At 39.7% G+C, this 22412-nt stretch overlaps 2 protein-coding genes across 2 annotated transcripts; one reads left to right on the top strand and one right to left on the bottom strand.

The window, feature by feature from the left end:
• Positions 1-8033: 8033 nt before the first annotated feature.
• Positions 8034-11645, bottom strand: LOC124285818 (shematrin-like protein 2). The gene is made up of 5 exons (XM_046722084.1): positions 11348-11645; positions 10863-10948; positions 10085-10227; positions 8868-9081; positions 8034-8150 (listed from the first exon to the last, which is right to left on the bottom strand). Exons 1-5 carry the CDS (start codon positions 11643-11645, stop codon positions 8034-8036), a joined length of 858 nt encoding a protein of 285 aa, XP_046578040.1.
• Positions 11646-17931: 6286 nt separating this feature from the next.
• On the top strand, positions 17932-20145 carry LOC124285817 (ATP-dependent RNA helicase A-like). Its single transcript, XM_046722083.1, has 5 exons — positions 17932-18334; positions 18556-18644; positions 19031-19173; positions 19495-19738; positions 20029-20145. The coding sequence occupies exons 1-5, from the start codon at positions 17932-17934 to the stop codon at positions 20143-20145; spliced, it is 996 nt and encodes a 331-aa protein (XP_046578039.1).
• Positions 20146-22412: the final 2267 nt, after the last annotated feature.

The following is a 22412-nucleotide window of genomic DNA, read 5'->3' as shown; positions in this document are numbered from 1 at the left end:
GCAGGAAGTATACAGGGAGTGATTCTATCCCATAGGATCAGTTAAAATAATTTTCTATGGAGTGACCTGATCCTCCTAAATGTAATTTATGATGCTCGAATAATGCAAATCTGACTTTTGCTTTTTATTACATATTTTGCAGGAAAGTTATCTTGTTTGTGCATGTGTGAACAAACCAATTAATATGCACATTTAAAGCAGTAAGTAATTACTGTCAACACACACACTACCAACACCACACCACACCTAACCAAATATTAAATGATAGCTTCTTAATTTTAGCTACGAATCCCTCTACAAAATCAGCTGGTTCTGCTTTACCACGAGGTAAATTCTCACAAGAGATGATGAACCCAGTGTGAGAGAATGAGTTTAGTTTTCCGTCGAACTCAGCAATATTCCAGCTATATGGCGGCGGTCTGTAAATAATCGAGTCCGGACAAGACAATCCAGTGATCAACAGCATGAGCATCGATCTAGGCCATTAGGAACCGATGACATGTGTCAACCAAGTCAGCAAGCCTGACCACCCGATCCCGTTAGTCGCCTCTTACGACAAGCATGGGTTACTGAAGATCAATATTCTAACCCGGACCTTCACGGGTAGCTTCTTAATTTTTATTGATAGTGACATGAGTGGGTGAGCGAGTGTTGTTTTCGCCGCTTTCAGCAATATTCCAGCAATATCACGGCGGTGGACACCGGAAATGGGCTTCACACATTGTACCCATGTGGAGAATCGAACCCGGGCCTTCGGCGTTACGAGCCAACACTTTAACCCCTAGGCTACCCCACCGCCCCGATAGTGACATGAATAAAAAATAGGTACTTTTGACCCAGTTCGTGATTTCTCCTATTTACCGTCCCTTTGAAAATGCAAGTTATAAATCAAGAAACACTGGCCCAAAGGCCTCAAGTCAGGACAAAATGTGTCACAATATGGTGTGATTGAGTGTATGTCCAAAAGCCATCCAACATCAATCAGAAATTAAAGCTGTTGAAATAGATTATTTAAACTTATCAGCCTCTATTGAACACAATAAAGAGGTTACTTTGAAATATATTTTGATTTTAATTCTTGAAGAAAGGAAAGTCCGAAATCTACATCTTTTTGTACACCTTTTTTACATCTCATCACAAGCAGGAAGCGCGTAGTGAACGCATGAAAGCATCACACTCTCATGGGTCCTTGATCTTCCACACAAAACAAGGAAGAATTATATCCCTTAAACAATAAGGCAGTTAACTTTTCCCTTGTCTGTCCCAACACAAATTACATCCGAGGGCGGTGGGGTAGCCTAGTGGTTAAAGCGTTGGCTCGTCACGCCGAAGACCCGGGTTCGAATCCGCACATGGGTAAAATGTGTGAAGTCCATTTCTGGTGTACCCTGCCGTGATGTTGCTGGAATATTGCTAAAAGCGGCGTAAAACCAAACTCAGTCAGTCAGTCAGACAAATTACATCCAATTCCAATTCATATCAAGAGAGACAGTGGCTCCGAGAAGATGTCAGAGTCCAAAGAAACCTTCAAAATACATTGATCATTTTCTTGCGCGAGTACAAATTCACCATATGAAACGATGATACTTCATTAGTGCTCCGCGTGAACTTGCCCTTGAATGGCATATGATCGCGATAGACTTTGACAGCAGATCAATTTACATATAAATGCCTGTGGGGTAGGGAGTGGACGGATAGTAACATCCCGAATCAAAGCTGCTGTACACTAAGCACCAAACCACACTTTACAAATCTTCCGTTATTTCTTCCAATTTCATGTTGGATGTGATGGGTTAATCAAAAGGGTTCGAATCCTTACACGTTGGCAAACATTTTGCTAATAACACTCAGTTGGACACCATTTTGACCAAGTTTTGCATCACGTTTCTTTTCAAACCTTGCTTAATGAAATGGTGTTCGTACATCAAAATATGTCCGTTCAAGGTTCCTGAAATGGGTTTTGGGGACATGTTGTCTGATAATGTAAATTTACTTAAGTTTGAAGCATCACTTATCATATTTCCTTTTTTAAAATGTAGGAACATGCACCCTTTTTCTTATTTAATGAAGTCTGTTTCTAGCTTTGCCAAACGTTTCAAAATAAATATCACACACCAGGGATTTTAATGTGAAGAGCACACGGTCATCTTTGGTGTTCAGAAGAAACAGACTCTTTTGTTTAACGCTGAACAAAACACGTTCTACTGAAAATCAACTTCATCGAACCGTGGGAATTATGCAAATGAAGTTAATCAAATGTTCATCAAAAAACATCTTTTGAGGAGGTTATTTACAACAGGTAAACCCTCGTGAAAAGCAATTCACTGATCATTCACGTGTGAATCTTCACATGCCCGTGTACATCTACGGAATCAATACCTCTCTGCTGCATTCACTGCTTAGAGAAATCCACCAATGAGTGGCAATGAGAGAGAGTCCACCAATTAGTGTCAAAGTACTTAACCCGTTAAGGAACTACATGTACCACATTAGGTCCCGACGTCGCAGATTTTACTTCCACTTCGACCTCACTATAGTCCCCTGTATTATAATCAGGTGCATCTAACGTGACGTAAACAACGTGTGAGAATCTGAGGACGAGACTGAAACATTGTTCAAAGACGAGTTCAGAGTTGATCTAGAACTTTCTGATGGTCCAACAGTTGGACGTTTTAGCAAAACTGGCATCGTCTTGGGTGAAGTGTAAATGCATGGGGTGGTATACCAACTCATTTAAAACACAACTTTAATGACATTTTGAATGGCTACTGGGGCATATATAAGCAAACCCATCAAACTTACGTGTTACCCACCTTAAATATTTTATGGCTTCACAATTGAAGGGCTACTAAAGACCAAATCTAATCTGAGTCGTCACGGGTCTGTTCTTATAAAGATGTTCTTGCAAAGCAAGTAATATATTTCATCTGCGCTTTGCATTTCTTACTACGCTGTGCATACACAAATTATTTTATCTCAAGGATATAACTAATAACCTTCTAAATGCATCAGTCTTTCCCACAACGTAAATGTACTGGTGTTGACATGCCCCTGAGCACAATATGAACATTTGCTTCAAAAGCGACTGTACATATGTGTATTTTCCTAAATATTGTGGAAAGGTAGGGGTAGATAGCCTAGAGGTTAAAGCGTTCGCTCGTAAGACCGAAGGCCCGGGTTCGAATCCCCTGCAAAATGTGTGAAGCCCATTTCTGGTGTCCCCCGCCGTGATATTGCTGGAATATTGCTGAAAAAGCGGCGTAAAACCAAAGTCACTCATATTTGGAGGTACACTTTAATGCTCGGCGTGTTTTAGTTCAGTAAATATGTTTCCCGTATCCCTTCATCAGGCTGGAGGGGCGGTTGGGTAGCCTGGTGGTTAAAGTGTTCGCTCGTCATGCCGAAGACCCGGGTTCCATTGCCTGCATGGGTACAATATATAAAGCCCATTTCTGGTGTCACCCGCCGTGATATTGCTGGAATATTGCTAAAGGGGCATGAAACAAGACTCACTCACTCATCAGGTTGGATATTGTACATTGTACTGTTGAAATAACATTTCCTACTTTTACTCTATAAACTATGCGATGCTGCAAGATTATCCGTGTTGCGGAATCAGGCCATGAGGATCATTGTGCTACCTCCTCAACCCTGGACACGCAATGAACAAATAAGACGGTATTGGATATCTCAATAATAATATGGGTAAACACAAAGTGCATGCTCAAAGCGCTGAAATTACGCCCGGCTCAATGGATCAGTGCGCCACCGATTGCCATTCTCAGCTCCCTGAGGCGAATACAACTCAAGCCCCCTCGGGTGCTGCATGGTTAACAGACACAATACCCTTTCCATCCGGCTGGATGAAGAGAGGCACATTTCGAACAATGTCACATGCATAAAGATGACATGTGCTAATGGTGCTTCAGTGTGGGACAGGACCAAAGCCCCAGAAACTCTCAGGAATCAAGATTCCCTGTGTGCGGCATTATTTTATCCGTACCCCAAGACCGATGTTGCATAACTTCCCGTGATATGAAACTTGTGCCCTGTGCGTAACAGATGGTGGCGCTTTCTTTGAAACAAACAACTCAACTTGCTGCAATAAAGTCACCACAGTGCCTTTATAAGGAACTCCATTGCAAACACATTCAAGTGTACTTTTACACTGACTTTAAGTGGATTACTTGTTCCAGCTGTGATGTTTTTCAGTTTGTCGTGAAACTTCCAAAACGGATTAGTTATCTAAACTGTGACTCACCCTGGCCCAGTCTCTCCAACTGCCAAACGTGGGAGATGAAAGAGTAAGTGTTTGTTTTATTCTGAGTTTAAGTGGATTTATTTAAGTCGACTTTGATTAGTGTTGTCAGCGGCTGGGAGGATGGGATGATCGGGAGTGGTGTCTGAGAGATTGATGGCGGCATGGGGGAAGGTGGTAAGGGCAGAGCCATGAGGCCACTTGCATGAAACGTTACGGCCATCTTTAGGTAGACTAACGCTTATAGTCTGTTTGCGGTGAAAACGTACCAATGAATTTCACTTTAAACAAAAAGGTAAATAAAATATAGTGAAGTTATGACTGCAAATCCTCTTTATTTTACCTTGCCAATTGAACATTTAAATCTCATAAGTTTATTCATCATAGGATAAAAGTTGTTTAACAAACGATCATAGTTTAAAATTGCTATTATTTGTTTGTATTACAAAGGGGTATGCACATTAAATGAAACACCGAAAACAATAGGGTTGGTTTCTACGGTAGTCTAAGTTAACGCTCATCACGCACCGCACGTGCATTTGTTTCACTGTTCCAACTACTACGCTTACCCCCTTGTAATGCAAACCAATAATAGCGATTTGAAACTATGATCGTTTGTTAAACAACTTTTAGCCTAAGTTGAATAAAATTCTGAGATTTAAATGTTCAGTTGGCAAGGTAAAACTATGAGGATTCGCAATCTTAATTTCACTTTATTTGATTTACTTTTTGTTTAAAGTGAAATTCATCGGTACGTTTTCATTGCAAACAGACTATAGTGGTGGTGGTGGAATTGGGTTTAACGTCGTGCTTGAGAATATTTCGCTCATATGACGACGTGCATGCGTGTGTATGTGTAGGTGCGACTGCTTGTACTTGCCCAGACTGAAGCTGGTTTTATAGTGCTAGCCCACTGAGATACCATGCCGCAGTGAAGCATGAATACCCCACTCAGACACATTATACTAACTCCGAGCCGACCAGTCCTTGTTCTACCCATTAATGCCGAGCGCCAGGCAGGAACCAACAAGTACCATATTTTAACGTATTTTGGTATGACGCGGTCGGGGATCGAACTCGCGACCTTCCGCTCTCCGGGCGGGCGCTCTAACCACTACACCACGGAGGCGGTCTCCAAGTCCCCGAAACGCATTATTTCCCTTTCCATTTAGCAATGCTACAGCCTAAATCAAGTCTAGATTTGCTCAGGTTCTGAATCCCCAATTGTTCGTTTCCATCACAATTACACATATTCAGAGGTTATAGTCTGTTTGCAGTGAAAACGTACCGGTGAACTGCACTTTAAACAAAAATGTAAATCGAATAAAGTGAAATTAAGATTGCGAATCCTCATAATTCTACCTTGCCAATTGAACATTTAAATCTTAGATTTGTATTCAAGTTATGAAAAATGTTGTTTAACAAACGATCATAGTTTCAAATCGCTTATATTGGTTTGTATTACAAGGGGGTAAGCGCAGTAGTTGGAACAGTGAAACAAATGCACGTGCGGTGTGATGAGCGTTAACTTAGACCAACCCTACTTGATTTAGGTGTTTCATTTTATGTGCATACCCCTTGTAATACAAAACCAATAATACGGATTTGAAACTATGATCGTTTGTTAAACAACTTTTATCCTATGATGAATAAACTTATGAGATTTAAATGTCCAATTGGCAAGGTAAAATAAAGAGGATTTGCAATCATAACTTCACTATATTTTATTTACTTTTTTGTCGCCATATAGCTGGAATATTGGTGCGCCTTGCAAACTATATTTCCAAAATAATCACCGAGAATAGCTATACTACTGTCTGTGTTTTTTTGTGTGTATTATTAAAGAAAGCCCGAAATGTTGACTTGCCCCTTGTTTGTGTGTCATCAGCGTTTGACACAAGGACTGACCCTGTTTTAATGTACTTGTCCGTTTCAGAAATATGGCTGGAACATCTCTTCTAATAAAAAGAATATGTATTTCCCTGTTATATAATTTAGAGTGAATGAGTTCGTTTGGCGCTGCTTTTAGCAATATTACCTTAATGCCATGGCGGGGACACCAGAGATCACACATTGTACCCATGTGGGGAATCGAACTTGGGCCTTCGGCATGACGAGCGATCGCGTTAATCAGAAGGCTACCCCGCTGTCCATCAACTTCAGCAATGATAGGCATAACCTGCTGAATGACCGCTAATGACACTTGTAACTGAAACGGATCACACACACACATGAAAGACTCTGGTCCTCCGAAAGAGTTTTCCTCGGTTTAATCTTAATAGAGAGAGAGAGAGAGAGAGAGAGAGAGAGAGAGAGAGAGAGAGAGAGAGAGAGAGAGAGAGAGAGAGAGAGAGAGAGAGAGAGAGAGAGAGAGAGAGAGAGGAGCTTAGAGAGAGGTAAGCTGATCAATTTGATCCTTACCTTTGCCTTGGGTGACGATTAGGCTTATATATCAAATACGTAAATTACTCTGTCTTCATGTTGTTGCAGATTTTAAAAAGAGATCTGGCGACAGTGCATTCATTGAAGTCCTTGAACAACAGTGGAGGTAACATATAGAACTAACGTTCTAAGTCCTGTGTCAGCTTCGCGAGTGAAAAAATAAACGTACTATATTGAGTTGAGTTTTAACATTTATTTGCAACCCATTGTAAATGTCTCTAGCTCAACTTGTACAAGTATATATAGCACTGATGAAAAACATATATAAACAGCACTTTAGTTCACTTTACTAAATGTCATAACATATGTCAGTATAAAAGTGACGTGCATGGTACTTAATACCTGTGTCACAAATTCAGCTTCACAAAGAGATCCACACTGCAATACGAACAGACCACGAACAGAAAAACTAAAACAAACAATAAATATATTTTGAGACAGCCTATTTGAGTTGTCACAACGATATAAGTGTCTCAATGATGTATTAAAGCCTATACAGATGTTGATTCATAATCAAAGAGATCATAATCGAGATGATTTTTCATTATAAATAACAGACTGTTTCATTAGGTTGGAGGAAAACATCTTGAATGTGATATGACTTAAATATTAGTAAAGAAGAGATGAACTGCAATACGAGAAGCAATGTATTATGTCATACATGTGTTCATTATGCATCAAGGGAAAAGCTAATGATTTTATCCTAAGGTCAGGAGTAGTTGAGATTATTAGTTTTGACACGACGAAAGAGGAAACACTATCTTCTGAGCATTTGTCTTTTCGGCTTAAGTCCCTAATATTTATTGAAAATTCACTCAAAGGGTACATTAGTTGTTTTCCATTTCTTTTGGATCTAACATCATGACAGAATGTTTTTGCAAACATTGAATTTTTATTACTCAGTGGATTTCTTTTCTTCTGTTCGTGTCATTTAGGATACTTCTTACCGCTTCTATTTGTTATGACCACAAAATCGCAATCAATCTATGAGTGAGTGCGATTAGCTTTACGCCGCTTTTAGCAATATTCCAGCAATATCACAGCGGGGAACACCAGAAATGGACTTCACACATTGTACCCATGTGGGGAATCGAACTCGCGTCTTCGGCGTAACGAGCGAAGACTTTCACCACTAGGCTACCCCCACTGCCCCCGATCAATCTATGAACTGTAATTGTGGCTATGTAACAAAACAGTAGAAGAATTACATTTGTCTCTATGACATAAATAAACTACGTTTCGAGGAACACAATACAGTTCAAGTAGAAGATAAATATGTACATGGCTGCCTATTGGCATGAATTAAGTTACAAGTAATGTTCCATTAATGTCCTCAGAGCGGAGTAGGTACAACGGCGTCCTGGTTGTTGTATCCCAGTTTGCAGCATGCCAAAATAGGCCCCATACACACCTGGCGACCATCAACACCTGTAGTCAGGCTGGGACAGAACTGAAACATTCCATCAGTGAAAGGTCATATAACAGTTTTCATTTCATGCTCAAAATCGATATAGTGAGCCTTGGACAGAATTGAAACATTCCATCAGTGACAGGTCATATAACAGTTTTCATTTCATGCTCAAAATCGATATAGTGAGCCTTGGACAGAATTGAACCATTCCATCGGTGACAGGTCATATAACAGTTTTCATTTCATGCTCAAAATCTATATAGTGAGCCGTTTCAGTTACACCAAGAAGTGTCGGGTAATGTTGGAGTCATTACCTGAAATGTGATTCAGGGCCTAGATTTCTCTTAGCGCTAAGAGTCCATTACCTGAAATGTGATTCAGGGCCTAGATTTTCGAAGTTCTGGGTTAGCGCTAAGATAGTAGTAAGGGCCATACATTAACATTAACTTACGACTATCTTAGCGCTAAGAGAGCTTCGAAAATCTAGGTTCAGGTCTTTAACGTGTACAACTTTGGTGACGTAAGGAGTTAACAAACCATGGGTAATTAGTTTGAATCTCCAAATTTGCAGTTTTGCATAAAACATTAAACGATTGCAAGAATTGTAATGTTTTCATACGTCTTATTCGTACAGGGCTTACTACATCTGTTTCAATCATTGCCTTTCATTATGTCACAGGTAAAACAATTGACTTACACATTGTCGTTGATACTGTCAAATGTTAGTTTTGGATACGGTTTGGGAAAGTCACTTACAGCAAAGGCACGTCCTGCATATCTCTCGAGGTCTCTGAACGGCAGATTGAGTGAGGCCACGTCAAGGGTCCTGCCTCCGTTGGCAATGGTCACATCGGCAACGACTCCAGGCCGGGTGACTCTGCCAGTACCAAATATCTGACCCCATGGTTTTCCAAAACCCCGACCCCACTGTTGCCCAAACACTTGACCGAGTCCAAGGCCCAGAGCGTTACTACGGAAAAAAGGATTGCTGAGTTTAGGAATGAAGAACAGCGAAAGTTCAAGTTTGTATTACATCCTAAACGACTAAAATTAATTAGTGAACTATGCAAAACGTCTGTGCTTAGTAATGCATTTGATGACCAGGTGGGTGCAACAAAAAAAACGATTGATGCATCCGTAACACAAGTGTCGGAAAGATAAGTGTCATGCTGCGCAAGTTAAAAAGAGTCCACCATTCAGGAAAAAGGTTCACGTATGTGATTTTGTTTGTTTGTTGTTTAAACGTTTGTCGCACTCAGCAGTATTCCAGCTATATGGCGGCAGACAATCCAGTGATCCACATAACGAGCCTCGAAGTGAGTTTAGTTTTACGCCGCACTCAGCAGTATTCCAGCTATATGGCGGCAGACAATCCAGTGATCCACATAACGAGCCTCGAAGTGAGTGAGTTTAGTTTTACGCCGCACCCAGTAGTATCCCAGCTATATGGCGGCATACAATCCAGTGATCCACATAACGAGCTTCGAAGTGAGTGAGTTTAGTTTTACGCCGCACCCAGCAGTATCCCAGCTATATGGCGGCAGACAATCCAGTGATCCACATAACGAGCTTCGAAGTGAGTGAGTTTAGTTTTACGCCGCACTCAGCAACATTCCAGCTATATGGCGGCGGTCTGTAAATAATCAAATCTGAACCAGAAAAGCCAGTGATCAACAGCATGAGCATCGATCTAAGCAATTGGGATTCGATGTCGCCTCTTACGACAAGCATGAGTTGTTTAGGACCAATTCTAACCCGAATTGCTATGACGATATGTGAGGTTGATAGAAACACCTTCGAACGCCCGTCGGCTGCTTGAGTTATACTCTCCAGGGAGTTGAGAATGATAGCTGTAATGCATTCCGATCAACAGAGCTAGGAGCAATGAACCATATTTGAACAAGATTCACGTGAACATCAATTCACGAGGAGCTTATGTACATTTGACATGATGTATCATTTTAACGGCATACCTGCCAAAGACATTCCCCAGGCCATCTGGAGTACATCCTCCTTCAGTACGGGCTCGCTCAGTGAGAACAAATTGGAAGTTCCCTGTAGCAGATGTAGTTCTGAGCACAACGCTTCCACTCAGTCCACCTTGCCTTTGAGCCCACTGTGAAAAAATGGAAACACATACATTTGGACATAAATCCACTGGATCCGTAACAATCAAGAATTCATTGACGAAAGTTTGTTGTTTTACGCTGCACCTGGCAACTGTCCAGCTGTATAGCGGCGGTTTGTATATACTCGAGTCTGGATCAGACAGTCTAGTGATCGACATCATGAGCATGGATCTACGCAGTTGGGATACGATGACATGCATCAGCCTAGTCCATGTACCTGACAACCCAATCTCTATAGTCGTCAAGCAAGACCAATGCTATACCACTTCCTCATAGGTCAGTTTGTGTGCACGTTTGAAATTATTTTTAATACCACTTTAATGACGTCACGGTATTGTTTGTTGCAGTAATTCAGGAACTCACTGACCATTCTAAACAAGTAAATCGACGCAATTATACATACAATTATAGATAGATAATGATATGTCAACACTCGAATATGAAGACTGCGAACACTAGAGTTCACTTGAAACCTCAACCTTGAAGTTTGAACCTGACATTAAACGCGAACTTTTTGACATTAATGAAGTTGCGTGAAGCGGCAAGAGGTTGTCACAAGAGACCACTTGTTAGAATATGATTGTCTTAACGTGTAGAACGTCTTGAATATACATTTACTCACCCACGCTCCAAATACTGGTGGTGCTCTTTTCAGGGTAACAGCGAAGGCGAATCCAGGCACCGTGCCAGAACAGGTGATTGTTGTGTCTGTAAAAATATTGATATTGTCTATAGTAAAGAAGTAAGGCAAGAGGCAAAGAGGACGTCTAGAACTGACCTTGAGACGAAGCCTGGATAAGGAACTAATGGAAACCGGCTTAACCTGGGAGACTGCCAAGAGCATAGCCATTGAACGGCAAGCGTGGAGGACAACTGTTGAGGCCCTATGCTCCTCAAGGAGTAAAGAGAACTACGTCAAGTAAGTCAATGAAGTAAGGGTGACACGTGCACTGTATGGACATGGATATACAATACCCTTGAAACTTATGGTTCTTAAGATACTATAATGACTGGTGTGACAGAAACCACTGAAACCTGCCTTTCTGTTTCTGTCATCAACGATAATAATATACTGATCTTTTGAAAATCGACAAGAAACATACGTACTGTAGTAAGGGTTGATGAGACCAAACAATGATGCTCCCAGACCAAAGGAAGAGGTTCTACCAATTCCAAGTCCAGCACTCCCGATTCCTGTCCCAACACCCCCGAAACCAGACACAGTACCCCCAAAACCTGATCCAGCGCCTCCTATTCCAGGTCCAACACCTCCGATTCCAAGACCAGCACCCCCGATTCCAGGTGCAACAGCCCCCCTTCCAGGTGAAAGACGTCCTGCTCCCCAACCCTGTCCTGAGGTTAGGTGAGCAAGAGCAGCCACAAGAACAAGATGCAGCATGGCCATGGTGGAACTGGTCTACAGGATCAACTGACGTTCTGCTTCTCGTGACACCTTTATAACGCCAACGTTAGGCTTTCCTCCAAAGAATCTCTTGAAACTTGGAAACAGGAAATTTGTGCCCACTCCTTGTGAAATACAACTGCCGTAGAGGACAGGTCAAAGAAGTGAAGCTGGCGCACCTTAGGGGTGCTCTTAGGGAACACTTTAAATAATCTGCGTCATTCGGGTTCGTCTAATTCGTGATAGGCAAAAGGTACAAAGATAGTCCATCCCATTTCATCCTTTTTTTACTCATTCAAGCGGCACTAATACCCCTTGCTGGTCATACAGACCTTCCTTAACCTGCAGTACATTTTTGTGACGGAAATTGGTGTTGCCTTGGGTGACAACTACGCTCATTGTCCCGCTGAAACTTTTGATGCCTGGCTGAACCACATGAATGTACATTTTCTAATTTGTATTTCAAATATATATGTCACATCCTAGCACTGATATATTATCAACGTTCCTTAATTCATTAATTCATTCACATATTCTGTGATACAAGTCACCTATGAAGACAGCATCTCCTAACACTCGTTTGATATAATTAGAAAGATCTACTGGACACCAAAATACGATGGTACCAAACGTAAGTAGATACTTTGAAACAATCTCACATGTTCTGCTATACACGTGCATCATATTCATAGACGGAACACTCGTAGTCTAGATTTACCAATGTATTAAATGCCTTCTGTAGTTAAAAGGCATATATGCATTTTATAATCTTTATTTCTATTTCATTTTTATTTTATTTCAGTTCGTAATTCAAGTTGTATCTAGTTGTTTACCAGAAACGAAACATAGAGTGAATCTGTTTCCTTTGATAATCAATAATTTGATGAGGAAAAATGTCTTGGTTCCGGGTGAGTGTTACTTTCGGATTGTACTCATGAAATTGTACATGGGTTTTTTATTGAACAAGGTAAGAATCCAAATCAATGTTAACAATCATGACTTACAGTGATGATGCTCTCATTTATATGTGTTATTTGTTAAGGTTCTTCAGTGAGGATTTAAAGAGAATTGGAGTTTAGATGGTTGAGGTAACGTCATCTTCTCAAGCGCTAAAGCGGCTATAACCAAACTATCAAGATCTAAGCGATGTTTGAAGCAGTTACAAAGTACAGTACGTCCGAGTTATTTAAACAAATATGAGACATCAACAGATAATTTTTACCAGATGGGTTTTATCAGTTATTGAGTGCCTTTTTGTTATTTCGAAAACAATATAGATAAGTAATGGACAGAGGCATCTAATGGTATGCCACATGAATATATTAGTCTGTAACAAATGATGATTCATTTGCAATACAGTATGTTTCATTTTCCTATTATTGAGAACAAGGAATAATCAAAATAAGGAATCTAGTGTACTTTATTATAATCGTTTTGACAATGAACACAGGATGTTTTCTAAAGTTTTAGTAACAGTTACGATGGTTTCTAACTTTTCTTGCCTTCTTTCACAGGTTACGGTGACATGACCCTATATTCTTCAATAGGGACTGACTATTTCTATATTCTGTGAAACAATATATTTCTCGAAAATGGTGAAAATAATAGACTAATTTTGGTGCAAGTTTTTGCAATAAAATAGTAGGATGTCCTGAAAAACCTCTGATGCGGCCCAGCAAAATCTGATTGGCGCCTGTTGATATGTTTCATATGTCTTTTAATTATAGGTCACAAAGTAAACTGTCAGGTGAAAGAATGTATATACTTGAAAAAACTGCATTCAACAAAATAAAATAAAACCAAAAAGCTCCATCAAAACGTTACCGGGCTAAATACAGTCCCCATAGCAGTTTACATCAACCGCCATCAAGCATGGATGTCAACATTCTTTTAACCAGAAATTTAATTTAATCTGTCACAACATTCTTCTCTTCCTCATCCCAGATGCTCCCTCAGAAGTGTCCAGGGATTTGAAATATTTTGCTTTTGTGCCATAATCAAATTAAAAATAGCTAACCTGTCTTGACAAGTCGTTTGACGTGCAAACAACATAGTCCATATTTTCATAATTATGAATGATATGATTTCATTAACATTTGGCTGAGTATCCTAGCTATACTGTAACAGGATTAAAAGATTACTTTAAAATGAATTAATATGACGTCAGTAAGTTCATATAATTAGTGAAAAACATGCTGATGACCGATAATGACGTACACATGCCCCGGGAAAGAGGTGTGGACGCCTGGGGTCATCATCCCACTGCTAATTATCAACATGAAGCACAGGTACGGGTGTGCATCGTTGGATCTATCCCTTCGATACAGTGTCTGGTAGTACACCAACTGATGACCCCTCGGGCATTTTGTCTTGCCGATATTGTACATATTGACACCTACTACACATTTCCACCTGCTCGGTTACTATGATGAAGTGGAGGGGTTAGGCGCGTGGGCAAAGGGGAGGGGAGTGGTAGGGGTGGAGGAGGAGGAATGTCACGCTTAGGAAGTCATTTGTTCTTGCTCATGTAAACAAATCGGTTCGACATTAACGCATTTTGGTGTGTGCTGAAGGTAAAACATGCTAAAAATGCCATTCATCTTCGTGGACCACAGTAAATTACAGTAAGCACGTACCATACTGTAAATGCATTTAAAGAGGTAACTGGCATGGAACAAAATCATAAGATAGATTATTAATCATATTAATGTTTGAAAACAGACACTCATTTATTTCTCACATCGATTGTATGAAGCTCTAAAAATGTGTAAAACTCCTTCATTGGTACAGTAGCCCTCCTCATACTATGACATACTTGTGGCGAATATACCAGTCCCTGGTCTTGTTTCAACTACAATATTAATTGAGGTATCGGTAGGCCTTCAAGAATTCGTAAAACAATATGCTTATGGGCTAAGAAAACGCCAGATTCCCCAGCTGTAGTGAATGAGTGAGTGAGTGAGTTAGGTTTTACGCCGCTTTAAGCAATATTCCACGGCGGGGAACACTAGAAATGGGCTTCACACATTGTACCCATGCTGGAAATCGAACCTGGGCTTTCTGCATGACGAGCGAACGCTTAATCCACTAGGCTACCCCACCGCCTGTCCCCACCTGTAAAGTAAAGCCGAGGCACAGAAACGATGACTAAGTTAAAACAAGTGAAGACCTGTTTGTGTCGCGTAGTTAGCTGAGCTTCCTGGTCCCACCCTCTTACGATTAATGGGTGATGGGGTAGCTTAGTGGTTAAAGCGTTTGCTCGTCACGCCGAAGACCCGGGTTTGATTCCCCATATGGGTACAATGTATTAAAGACCATTTCTGGTGTTCCCCGCCATGACATTGCTGGAATATTGCTAAAAGCGGCGTAAAATCTCACTAAGTCTTACGATTACATGGCAATGTCAAATTTGTTGTCAATATATTTCGCTACTCTCAACGCCTGCTATAACCTACATGCTATTTATGAAGTTTACTTTAATATTTATATATTAGATACGATCTACGATCACTGCTGCACCCAGATTAATGAGTTTCTATTATAGACAGCTCGTCCAATACATAAAGTGTGTGTTTTAAATATTAACAGACTCAATATGTTTGGTGAAAATGTCGTTTTCCAATTTTTCATGCTAATGTACTTTGACCTTGTTAAGAATCTAATCTTTGTTAAGACTGGAATAATTTTTGTATCTGATAATCATATCGTATACGATCCAAAAACAGAAACGCATATGTGTGGTGTACGTGGTGGGCACAACATGTATTGACATTTCATTGAAAGTTTTGACGAAACCTGTGAATAATTTATCTAAAATTATCCACTTGTTTGTATAGACATTTCCTTCTTCAAAACTGATGTTAAACTTTATGTATAAAAGTTTATTTTTGGACGAGTTATACATGTTTGAAAATACAACATTTTCGCAACAGCTTTCTTGGTTATGCTTTTCTTTTTTTGAATAGTATATTTCAAAGTCTCGATGAAATATTCTTACAGGGGCAGTTAGGGTTGTTGTGTGAATATGTAGTTTTAGCAACAGGTGCTCTGTTTCCTGATGGCGCTGATATGAAATATCAAATTCTGTCCGGCTGTATTATCGCTATCCTTGGCCTCAACGACATTTGTTTGTTGGCGGAATCGTTATCATATCGGCGGAAAACGTATGCAAATAGGAGATTCGAAGGTTGCGTATTCGATACGCGTATAGTAACTGCGTTTTGGAACTTAAGTTGTCAGTGTTTCGCCGACTGTTTCGAACCAAGTAACATTTGGAAAATGTATGGTTTTGTTCAAATCCCATTTTCAAAAGTATATTTTATTTTGCCTGCTAGTTTCTGTTAATACACCGTGGAAGATTTCATGATACGATTTCAGTCTTTACTATTAACTCATACATGCCAAGGTTTATTAAGGCATCTGTTGAAGGAAACGTTTACGTTGATTTTCATTATGCATGAAAATTGGAACAATCTTGCAGCCACTACTTTTGAAAATGCCCACAAACAGTACTGACAAAAGCACTAACTGTAACATGACATTATGTAAATTTTAGATTTCATTTGATATCGCCTCAGTGTTAAAATGTGCTTTGTATGAGTCTTTACTTTTCAAATTTTTCACTCATTATTCATTGTTTGATAGGCATTCTAGAAGTAGGTGAGTCAAAAGTGGATAATTCATTCATTCATTCTTTCATTCATTCATTCATTCATTCATTCATTCATTCAGATTCTTCGTACCGATAATTTTACAACAAAGAAGTAACACACGTAGTAGCACATATATCACGGTAGTTCATTCTCAAACTGAAGATTCAACGTTCAAAACAACATCTTTTCATTTGTAAACACATATGTATAAACGTTCAAGATTAAATGTTCTTGAATATACACCTGACCACTTGAATATACATCCAAGGAGATGTGAATGTAAACATGGCCTTATTTCATTTCCTCCACACTGGTGCAATAGGTGCCAGTATGTACATGAACTATATGGTCCGATATGATTCAATGTTCGAAATTAATATCCACGGAGACAACTTAAAACTCATTCAGGAAAATATTGTTCAGATGTTAAAACGTAGCAAACGCGTATGTTCGAAGTCTGACCTGATGAAACAGAATGCAAAGAACGAATAAGACAAAATGATAGTGAATTATATTATGGGTCACTGAAACCCATGATTACACCAGATATTTAAGAAAAAGGGTAAGAATATCCAAACGTCAGATACACACGTTAAAGCTAAGAACCACTCCTTTCTGAATTGTATGTGCCTTTTATGTCCATACAAATATTTACATGTGATATTAATATATTTCGAATGTTCTTCACTGCAAAAATACCTGTAGAAAATTAAAAGAAGTTCCTAGGATAGTCGAAAAGCTTCCCCCGGGAAGATCCGGGTTAGATTAAGTCTTCAGCAACCCGTTCTTTTTCGCAAGAGGCGACTAACGGATTCGCTGATGCCATCGTATCCCAATTGGGTAGGTCAATGCTCATGATGTCAATCACTAGAATTCCTGATTCATACTGAGTATACGTATTGTTTACAGAATGACAGCCGTCCCAAAGATGGAATACAACTCAACAGAATAAACAATGGAAAAGCCATTTCAATGGTGCGATGTAATGATCCGACTAAACGATTGAAGAGATAAATTATGTTCCACAATAAATTGTCAGATTTTATGCTTCGTATTTCACAATGCAACAACGGGAACAAAACCAAATTCGTTTCATCAGAAAGGTATCACACTGCGCGATAGTTTTATACAATGTCCAAACGTACTTTATATGGAATTACACATGGAAGGAGGAGGTTGTGCTTAACGTTTAATGTAATTTCTTTTCGCAATCCCTTTGTTGTAGTTCAGTACAGAACAGTTTTGAAACACGAATTCAATTTTTCAAAAGTGATACAAATCAGTAAAAAGCACTGCTAAAGACACACTTACCAAATAAATCTTCTTATTTGATTATTTGTCAGACACAAGCTATCGAGCTTCATGGTGACTGTCCAACTAGTTATCTATGTGAACATCTTCGTTGTCATCAAACCATGGTCATTTGATATATGACTTGTCAGGTATTTTTAAATTCATACGCCGTATCTAATTGGTCAGGCCTTGATTATGTAGGGAACCAGGGATGGGACTTCCGTATTCCTACATTTCTGTGACATAATAATGTGCAATAACATTACACCCCTGGTGTATATAGACTCGGTCAGGTCAAGTCAGCAATATCGACATATTCAGTCCTTCTCGAGCACACGTACACCATGGCTTTCCTCACTGTAGCTCTTCTATCTGTCATTGCTCACCTGGCCTTTGGTCAAGGTATGGGTCAAATGGGCTTTGGTAATACTGGATCATCTTGGGGTCAAGCTGGAGCCACCTTCGGTCAAGCAGGGGGAGGTTTTGGTCAAGCAGGTGGAGCCTTTGGTCAAGCAGGAGCCGGATTTGGTCAAGAAGGAGCAGGTGTGGGGCAAGCTGGGGCAGGATTTGGTCAAGCAGGAGCAGGGTTAGGTCAGGCAGGGTTTGGGTTTGGTCAAGCTGGAGCCGGAGCAGGTTTAGGTCAGGGAGGATTCGGGCTTGGTCTACCCAGACTTGGCTTTGGTCGACTTGGAGCAGGGTGGGGACAAATGGGAGGACTTGGACAGAACATCGTCAACCCTATCTTGAGTGAGTCATAGCTTCTTATAGTTTCTTATTACATTCATTTTAATGTAAGATAATCTCAAACAAATTTCAAACTTATAGATGGTAATTGGAACACAAATTTAAACTGATGTAAAGCAATGTAAGACGCCGGTAGAGCAATGATCAAAGCTGTGTTAATATGATGTTTTGGAACATTAAGTTAATGGTACAGCACGATTTAATTAGCTTTGCCTTGTTTTCAGACACAACCATCACCTGTACTTTCACAGCTACAGGGATCACAGGATCCTTGACCCTGAGGAGGAGACAACCAAGCTGGGGAGGATGGGGTGTAAGTTTTTTTTTCAGTTCACTTATCAGAATGTGTCACTTATTCAGTGTGATAGACTAACATATCACCACAGAGAGGGGCGCTTTTGTTACCTGTTTATGTCAAACTGAAAATCGTTTGTATATATCAGCTAGTTTGTATGACCCCTTTTTCAAAAAAACCCAATGTGCGTGGATTTCACCACATGGTAAATGATTTGGAACAACTGAACAATGCTAAAACAAAACGGAACTTTCCTCGTTCTTTCATTAGGTTAGTACTGCCGTGAAATGAAGGTAGATTATGTAAACCTGGAAGATGTCTTATGTCCTTATTACTTCAAAAGCATGTCTCAGAATAACTAACTATAAAAAACATTCACGTATCTTCTTTCTTACATATTATAGTGGGGTCAATCCCGTGGAGGTTTGACTGGATCTGCTGTTCTGAGAACATCCACTGTGTCAGGAACTTACAACCTCGTCATCACTGAGAGATCTCGTGTGGAGGCTGGATGTACCTCTGATGGACTCGGACCTGTCATTGGAAGGTAAGGATCTTTTTGTTTCCAAAGGAGGAGGGGTGTACTGAATATACTAGTATATAATCCAATGTGATTGCGTCTCGGACCTATCTTGAAATGCAATGATCTGACCATATCTCGTGTTGTAAATCCTGCTTCTACAATAATCCCCTTCCATCCATGACATAGTATATTCAAAAGATATTTATCTGGGAAACATTATGTTAAAGATTCCTACTTTATCAAACCGAGCTGATTCAGGCAAGTTTTTGTTTCACCGATTCATAAAATAACATCTGAGATAAGATAATCAGATTTGACTAAAATAGTTTTTCTTCACACTTTCAGCAACGTGTGGGGCCAACGATGGGGTCAAGGTCTTGGTCAAGGATGGGGTCATGGTCTTGGTCAACAGTGGGGTCAGCCATGGGGACAGCAGTGGGGACAAGGTTCATGGGGCACTGGAACGACCACCACTCCCGGAGTTGTCACCTCTGTCACCCTCAGCACCAACCAGGAGACTGTTGTTGACTTGGCTTCTGCCAACCTGCCATTCAGGGAGCTCGAGAGATACGGAGGACGCGGAATGGCTGTAAGTGCTCGATAATTTTGTCACATGCAGCACCATTTCAGAATATCCATCTGCTCCGACAGGTTTTACATCTTTAGGAATGTCTTTATTGACAAATTTGAGCTTCAATCAATTCTCATAATATACCATTTAAACCTTAAAACACATTTTGCGTTATAACAGTGTACAGTGTATTTGCAAATATATAGCCTTGCAAATTTGATATTTGAAAATGAATAATTGTTTGTTTCCTGAGCCACGTGTATCCTTGCCAAAACAATGACATGTCATTATCTTCAAACTGTTTCCAGCTATGTTCATCCTTGACCACTGGTACAGATGGACGTCAAGTGTGTATGGAACCTATCCTGGCCTGCTGCAAGTTGGGATTTGACAACACGGACGCTGTCACCCCGGCAGCCCCCTGAGCATACTGAGAAGATATTAAATATTCATCACTCTTAAACCCCCGCTTTATATTCCTTTGAAATGAATTGTTTAAGTTAACAAACGCAGATGCACTCTTTGGGTGTGACGTTATGTGTGAAAGAATGCATATTGTCTATTTGTCAAAATGTCATTAATTTGTTGTATTGCAAGTAGTCTTAATATGATAACAAAGAAGATCTGCCTGTCCTCTTCTTACTTATGCAGAGATGAGCCTCTGGGGGCTTTATGAGTATTGCTGTACATGTATTTAATCTTGAATTATTCATTGTCTGACTCTTAAAATGTTGAAAATGTACGAAGCTGAAAAACCAATTCAAATTCAAAGCATTTACGATTGAATAGAAATCGTTTGTATTACAAAAAAAAGTATTTATTTGGAAACATTTTCACATCATTGCATTCCAATCAGAAAATCTTATTTATGCTGTATTTATATTAGGAAATGTCAAATGCAATTCGGATGTGTAAGTTTTTAGAAACAATAAAAGGAAGTGAAAAAAACTATATTGTTTTGAGTTCTTATGGTTCATAAAAGCCAATTTGACAAACCATTTTTATCTACGACTGCTAAGATAATTGTTTTCGCTGAAAGAGATGCCGAAGAAACATTAACACATATTTAGGGTTATGTTTATGTCGTTGGGTCACATGGAATAAACACACAAGCACGCACGCACGCGCACACACACACACACACAAATACAAAATGATCGATTTTCGAAACAGATGGCTCAAGATACTTGATGTTGAACCAGCTACAAGAAGCCGTATCGCTGTAAACCGAGGCCAAAACAGAAACATGGGCATAGAAACCAGTCGGGAATAGAACATAGAAACATCACATTATTTTGTATTTATACACACGCTTACTGTTTATGCAAACTGTGTGAGTGGCTCCAGGTACCGGTAAAGCAGGACATGCTTGACTTGGCACCCAGTGTCATTATACATTTCATTTATCTTTGCATATATTTTTCACTTCTGTTTTGCCTCTCGCGCTCATGGAATCGTTGTCGTTCATGTTAAACTGACTGATTCGAAGTCTCGGAGCTATTCCCCTATTCATTGTACACGCAATGTACATAACTGTAGGTTCTAATCTCTGTTTGCCCGTATAATATTTTTAGGTATGTCCGTTCTGGCGGATTTACAGAAAGTGATATCTATCTCAGACCTGCATCACTTCGAGATTTCCATCACAACAAACTGACGTGACGTAACATAAGTGACGTGACGTTACGTTACGTGAGTGAAATAGTTTAGTTTTACGCCGCTTTTAGCAATATTCCGGCAATATCACAGCGGGGGACACCAGAAATGGGCTTCACACATTGTACCCATGTTAGGAATCGAACTCAGGCCTTCGGCGTGACGAGCGAACGCTTTAACCACTAGGCTACCCACCGCCCTGACGTGGCATAAAAGGGCGTTACGTCAACTCAGTCATTTGTGTGCTGTTGAAAAGAGAATATATATTTCAGAGTTGGTGCTGGTATTGTGTTGATTGTACATTTAAGTATTCATTCAAACATGGGAGGTATGCACACATTTTAATATGACAATTAAAGATAGTCAGCTATTTATGACTGATAGAAGTTTATAAAGACTATGATTATGATTATGAAAATGTTTCTTATTTGTTGGTGATGATATGAGATCTCTTAAAAGCAAAATCCATTGTACGATCCATTCCAGAACTTGAGCATGCTTTCATGAATCATTATCAAATAGTGATGACACGTTATAAGTGGCCAACATGTCAAAGATCGCGTTCTTTCTCCACACTTAATGTTAGCAAAATCTTGGTTAAACGCATTAATACATATTGTCCATACCATAGTGAAATCTCACACATACATCAAGATCTTGATTAAACGTAACATGATATATTTGGGATTACAGTTATCAGTAAAGTTTATATTCTAGTACTTTCAACCTAACAAAAGTACTAGAATCTGTCCGCCGTGATGTTGCTGGAACAAAAGTAAAACTCAGAATCAGTATACTAGAATCAGTACTTTACTTAGAAAGTGTAATCCCAAATATACACACTAGTATGTCAGGTTTGATAACTTTCTAAAGGACATTGTGTACTCATTAATTAAACGTTTCAATGAAGATGTGTTGACACAAAGTTACTTGCTTGAGATTGTTATATAGAGACGGATAGACTCACAGATGGATACTCATATAATATACTACAAACAGAAAGTATGGGAACACCCTAAAATTTGATAGTCAAATA

The sequence above is a fragment of the Haliotis rubra genome, unplaced genomic scaffold, assembly GCF_003918875.1.
Source record: "Haliotis rubra isolate DU_JTF1 unplaced genomic scaffold, ASM391887v1 Scf37, whole genome shotgun sequence".
Lineage (NCBI taxonomy): Eukaryota > Metazoa > Mollusca > Gastropoda > Lepetellida > Haliotidae > Haliotis > Haliotis rubra.
Note: the sequence above shows the minus strand (reverse complement) of the source record. Positions and strands in the feature narration are given on the sequence as shown.